This window comes from Ammodytes marinus, assembly GCF_949987685.1.
Source record: "Ammodytes marinus genome assembly, chromosome: 2".
NCBI lineage: Eukaryota > Metazoa > Chordata > Actinopteri > Uranoscopiformes > Ammodytidae > Ammodytes > Ammodytes marinus.
Window position 1 is genome coordinate 33,378,150 of NC_137231.1, and position 6,757 is coordinate 33,384,906.

The 6,757-nt window shown below is 44.1% G+C and overlaps 1 protein-coding gene across 1 annotated transcript in view; it reads right to left on the reverse strand.

Moving 5' to 3' along the window:
• LOC307265680 (spermatid perinuclear RNA-binding protein-like) overlaps window positions 1–4,446 on the reverse strand; it is a gene marked incomplete at its 3' end in the record, with an annotated part of 44,243 nt that extends 39,797 nt beyond the window's left edge. Inside the window, exons 1-2 of the mRNA XM_080047474.1 lie at window positions 4,361–4,446; window positions 1–10 (exon numbers count right to left, since the gene is read on the reverse strand). The exon at window positions 1–10 is cut by the window's left edge and continues 217 nt beyond it. Of these exons, the coding sequence (XP_079903600.1) occupies window positions 1–10; window positions 4,361–4,363 (13 nt within the window). The 5' untranslated portion in view covers window positions 4,364–4,446. The remainder of the gene's footprint in view (window positions 11–4,360) is intronic.
• Between the last annotated feature and the right edge of the window lie 2,311 nt (window positions 4,447–6,757).

Here is a 6,757-nt window from a genome sequence, read left to right on the forward strand (position 1 = left end):
CAAAAGACCTCTGGAGAAAGAGAGAGGGGGGAGGGGGAGGGGAGGGGGAGAGAGAGGGAGGGGAGGGAGAGAGGGAGAGAGAAAGAGAGAGAGGGAGAGAGAGAGAGAGAGGGAGAGAGAGAGGGAGAGAGACATCTTGAGATTTTACAAAACCCACCTAATTTACATGTTTGTTAGAAGGTAATACAGGAACACTAATGCCTCGTTTCCACCGAGTAGAGCGGGTCGGGTCGGAGCGGCTCAGAGCGGGACAGCTCACTTTTAAGAATCTCGGTGTTGTTTCCACCGCCGACCCTACCCTTACTGGTAGGGCGGGGTTTATGACCCTACCCTTACTGGTAGGGCGGGGTTTAGGACCCTACCCTTACTGGTGGGGCGGGGTTTAGGCTGGACTGCGATAGCCGCCGCCAGAATGTGGGTCAAACTATCGGGCTGTGGAAGAACTGTGGTCAAGCCAGCGGTCTCTTGTTTTTGCTTGGTCAAACCAGCCGCTTCTCTATTTATTCCCCCTGTGTTGTTGAGAGCACAGAGACGGCTCGGTGCAACTGATAGAGACAGTGAGCGAACAGCGCTGGCTGCGGCAGCTTCGTGACATCGTAGCAGTGGGACACAGTGTAGCCAACTGATTCATTTAATGACGAGGAAAAACACCACACAATAAACAGTGCCGCGCTCACATTTTCGCCAAAACACACTGACTCTCTTCACTCTAGCCGAGGTGACTACACAAGGCGGAAATGATTCTTTCGACCAACTGTGGTCAAGCCAGCGGTCTCTCGTTTTTGCTCGGTCAAACCAGCCGCTTTTTTATTTATTCCCCCTGTGTTGTTGTGAGCGTGTATTTACTACTATCTATGGCGTAAACACACAGAGACGGCTCGGTGCAACTCATATAGACAGTGAGCGAACAGTGCTGGCTGCGGCAGCTACGCAGTGGGACACAGTGTAACGAACTGATTAATTTATTGACGAGGAAAAACACCACACAATAAACATTGCTGTGCTCACATTTTCGCCAATACACAAGACTCTCTTCACTCTTGCCGAGATGACTACACATGGCGGAAATGATTATTTCGACCAATCAAATGACGGCTCCGCCGTCTCGGCCTGCTTTCAGGCCGCTAGTACCCCTACGGAGGAGTACTGAGATTGGGAGCGGCTCAGAGCGGTTAGGTGCGCTTAAACCGTACCCTACCCAACTTTTGGCAAATGAAAAGCCAAACTACCCGGACCGAACCGCTTCGATCCGACCCGCTCTACTCGGTGGAAACGAGGCATAAGTAAAGTGTAGAAAAACAAGTAAAACATTGTGTGTAACAAAGTAACAGCTAAAAGAGACTTGTGCCCTTGAATATATTGCCCCAGTGCATTATGGGAGGTCCCCCCAACACACCTAAACACACCTATTACCATGCCTAACACACCATACACACCTACTCAGCACTCAACCATCATTTAAGTCCATCAGTGAACAGGTTCTCTCTGAATGTCCTTGAGCCTCAGTCGCTACATCTTCACTCACTCTGTGGGACACACTGCTATGAGCATCAGCTGGAAGGTGTGTGTGTGTGTGTGTGTGTGTGTGCTTTCAGTCCAAGGTCAAACTGCTATCCCTCTCCATCATCCCTTGCTCTTCAACTCCCATTTACTCTCTTCCCTCTCTCTCTCTGCCTGCAGTGCGTACGCCACACACACACACACACACACACACACACACACACACACACACACACACACACACACACACACACACACACACACACACACACACACACACACACACACACACACACACACACACACACACACACACACACACACACACACACACACACACACACACACACACACACACACACACACACACACACACACACACACACACACACACACACACACACACACACACACACACCCTCATTACGGTGAGTTATTTATGATGGGGCCTTTAATAATTCATAGCCTACAGTCTCGCAGGCTGGTGTGCTGGTACAGTTTGCAACTGTGTGTGTGTGTGTGTGTGTGTGTGTGTGTGTGTGTGTGTGCGTGCGTGCGTGCGTGCGTGCGTGCGTGCGTGCGTGCGTGCGTGCGTGCGTGCGTGCGTGCGTGCGTGCGTGCGTGTGTGTGTGTGCTGGGGTCATTCATCAGAACCTAAAGCTAATCTCAGGGCTGTGTGTCGGGCAGAGTGTGAGCAACGTCAACATTACAAACGCACACACACACACACACCGAGACCGAGACCGAGACAGAGACACGCACGCACGCACGCACGCACGCACGCACGCACGCACGCACATACACACACACACACACACACAAACAAACAAACAAACAAACAAACAAGATCGAAATTAAAGATTTAGATTTTCACAGCCTGGGTGTTGTTGTCTGGATTCCAGCCCGGTAGATAGGGCTCTGATAGCTGCTTTATATTTACTATAAGATAGCCGGGAGTACAAGCATCGCAACGCAACATTTACTCACTCACACACACACACACACACACACACACAAACAGCAATTTACTGTATAATGACATCCTCAGCTTTAATGAATTGCATTGCAGGGTGAGTATACTGTAGGTCAGTGGTTCTCAATTATTTTCTGTCATGCCCCCCCTAGGGGACAGAATTTTTTCTGCGCCCCCCCCCCTAAATTGAAATACTATTGAGAACCTAAATATTTATTTATTTATCTGTACAAAAAACTGTATGAGTTTCTGGCACGAGCATTCTGCATACTATCACCTTATTATCAAATTAGATAACAAAAATTAGCTGAGATAACTTCTGCAGCAAAAAAAAAAAGACTTTAAACAAGACTGCTCAGTCTGTGTGAATCTCAGGACAGAGAAACAAGAGCAAATGATTCACTGAGGTTTGCATTTCATTCAAAACATTTTCAAACTGTAAACATAGTTAAGGTGGTGTTTTTTTATTATTATAGGCCAATAGGCCTTCTGTGATGCGATAACCAATAATGAATTAATGTTATTATTAGTCTACTTGCTTGATTTCTTTTTAAATAGCCTACAGAGACACTTGGAGACACATGTGAACATTTATTTACTGCAAATCGCGGCCTTACGCGCGGATATGACCATACACAAGCACACATCGCGCTTGCTGGCACTTTACATTTTTTATTTTTTATTTTATTTTTTTTGACAGTTGGAAATCAAGGCAGCCCGCGCCCCCCCCTGACAACTGCCCCACCATTTAAGAAGCACTGCTGTAGGTGGATGACAATTACTTACATCTGATACACACGTCAGAAATGATTCCTCGTGGTGTGAAACTAGCTCTGTTTAAAGTATGTAAAGTTTACTGAGCATGTGCGAAAGGGCAACAGATAAACATAACACACAAGGCAAGGCAAGGCAAGGCAAGGCAAGGCAAGGCAAGGCAAGGCAAGGCAAGGCAAGGCAAGGCAAGGCAAGGCAAGTTTATTTATATAGCACAATTCAGACACAAGGCCATTCAAAGTGCTTTACAGGGGCAAGATTAGAATACATAACACACACACACAAGGACTTTCAAAATGAGATCGAACCAAAATCTGTTGTGATCAGATAGGATTAAACTAAAACCGCCCAAACCCTTTACTCATTGAGCTAATGTTGTTTCTGGTTGACCATGACATCATCAGTATTCAGGATATTTAGGATTCATCCCGTTCACAGACACTAACCAGATTAAATGACGTAGTCGGGCATCAATCCATCTGTGTTGAAACCACCTCCTTCATTTGACACAAGCTTTTAATCAAATTGGGATGTTATCGGACCCCTCTCTCTCTCTCTCCCTCCCCCCCTCTCTCTGTCTCTCTCTCTCTGTCTCTCTCTCTCTCTCTCCCTCTCTCTGTGTCTCTCTTTCCCTCTCTCTCTGTGTCTCTCTCACCCTCTCTGTGTGTGTCTCTCTCTCCCTCTCTCTGTGTGTCTCTCTCTCTCTCTCTCTCTCTCTCTCTCTCTCTCTCTCTCTCACCAACAAGTCTGTCCACTCAGAATGCAAAATATATCGGAAAGTGTATTATTTTCACTTTTTGGTAAATGGTAAATGGACTCAACTTGTTTTTCCCAGCCCCAAAGCGCTTTACATTTCTTACCACATTCACCCATTCACACACACACACACACACACACACACACACACACACACACACACACACACACACACACACACACACACACACACACACACACACACACACCGATGGCAGTAACATGGCAAGTTTTCCTGATATTGTGCAGCCCTAATTTCCACATGGTAAAAAAAAAACATCCAGGTTTTACATTACATCCAGCAGCAGAACCAGCGGACCCCATAAAACTCTAGTAGCTGTGCCCCAGGAGACTCACCATGTCTGGGCCTTGGAGGGAGGGGTGTGGAGGGTCTAGATGAGGAGGACCAGGGCCTCTTCATGCAGATCACTCACAGTCTACCTGGGGAAGAAACACATGGAGAAGATTAAAGACCTACTTCAGCAGTGGGAATATGAAGGTGTATTGAACTCTGAGATCCTATGTAGTATAAATATGCAAACACTGTAGAAATCGGTTCATCCTAGCCTGAGAAAAGGCAGAAAGAGTGTTTTATGGTCTCGCTGTCTAACCCTACATTTTCCCCATGTGTGACGTCACACATGGTCAAATGTAGGGTTAGGATTAACAGGACAGCCGGGTCGTTCTCTGCATGTCATTCCCCTCTCTGACACATTTCATCTCTGTCTCTCTAAATATGTCTAATAAAATGCAAAATGCCACAAAAAATAATCTTTAAAAAAAAGATCATCACACATCAACATCAAACAGTAAATGAATTGAGTCAGCGCTGGAACATTTAGTCGATAATTGATTCACTGAAAGACACAGACAGTTATTCAAATTATTCAAAATGTTTTCATCGGTTAAAATTAATTAAGAGAGAGAGAGGGAGGGAATGAGAGAGAGAAAGAGAGAGAGAGGGAGGGAGAGAGAGAGAGAGAGAGAGAGGGAGAGAGAGAGGGAGAGGTAGAGAGAGAGAGAGAGAGAGATATATAGAGAGAGAGAGAGAGGGGGGAGAGTGAGAGAAAGGGAGAAAGAGAGAGGGAGGGTGAAGAGAGAGAGAGAGAGAGCGAGAGGAAGAGATAGAGAGAGGGAGATATATAGAGAGAGAGAGGGAGAGAGAAAGAGAGAGAGCGAGAGATAGAGAGAGAGAGAGAGAGAGAGAGAGATAGAGAGAGAGATGGGGGAGGGAGAAACAAATCATTGTAAATTAAACATCTTTCAATTTGAATATTTTCGACAAAACTCTTTGAAAACATAAGAACTGTGGGGATTGTTTTTACAGCTATTTAACAGACTAGAGCGTATCTACAGTAGCATCGGTCATGAATGAATATTTAAATCCACTGTTAGATATTATCCGGAGGCTCAGAGCTCTCAGCGGCTTAAACCAAATAATCTGATTTAGGCTTTTGCTTTCCTGGAATATTGTTGGACAGTTTTCCAAAAAGAAAAAAGGATCAAAATTGATGCAGCGGGAAAAGCGATATCTATGATTTACTGTAGTATTTTACACTGACAAAATGTGCATTTAAATGTATAATGTGTAGGCAAGGCAAGGCAAGGCAAGGCAAGTTTATTTCTATAGCACAATTCAAACACAAGGCCACTCAAAGTGCTTTACAGGGGCAAGATTAGAATACATAAAACACATTAGAAGACATTTAAAAGCGAATGAAAAGAAGTAAAACATTTAAATTAAATTAAAAGTACAGGTTAAAATGGAAACAGAAAAGTCTTCAGACTCGATTTAAAATAACTGAGATGTGTAGCATCTGTCACATAACAGAGGGAGTCATTGAGCCATATCTGAATGGACCACCGTTTTCCTGTGATTCTTTCAAAGCTATAGTGCGTAGCTTTTTCATATAAATGAATGTCGGTTGCATTTAAGCCATGATCGCATCAACAAGTAATTAACATCATAACACTCCAGTCAAAGAATAATGTTGGCAATAATTAAACCTGCAGTGTGTAGAATTTTGTGTTTTATTACCTAGCAGATTTTGTAGAAAGTAATCATAATATCCATAAGTACGTTTAATTTAGTGCATAATAGCTGAATTTTTTTTTTTGGAATTATTATTTTTTCCCTTAGAAAGGGTCTCATATATGTCCATATTTCTGCATATTTTGGACCAAGGCCTAGTGCCGCCATCTTGAAAGTGTCATAGTTGGAATGTCATCAGGTGCATTGTTTAACATTTAGAATTGTTCTTGTCCTTGAAGGCCACTGTAGCTTCTGTTATTATTCGAAAGGGTTGGGGTTACCCAGGGAGCGTTGCATTCTAGAACTTTGTAGAACTTTCTTGATGATGTCATATTACACACTGCACCTTTAAGTCACAAAACCAGAATTAGATTAACTAGTGTTAAAGCTATAGTGCGTACATTTTGTTAGTTGATAGCTCCACAAAACTCTCTCTGTATTTCTCAGTATGGCAGCGTTTACAAACTGGTGTCCACCCCCCCTCTCCCCCCCTGACACTGGTGCAGGAGCTCAAGAAAAATCCCCAAGAAGAGCCCAAGAAATGTTTCAGTTGTTGATTCTACTGCTAACAGAAAAACCTGGACGTACAGCAGAAGGTATAAAATCAATGCGCCATCACTGAAGGCTTTACCTCATGTAGATGCACCGACAGTGTTGTTGTAATTATTCAGAATTATCATAGGGAGACAGAAGTTACGCATTATAGCTTCAATGTTATCCGA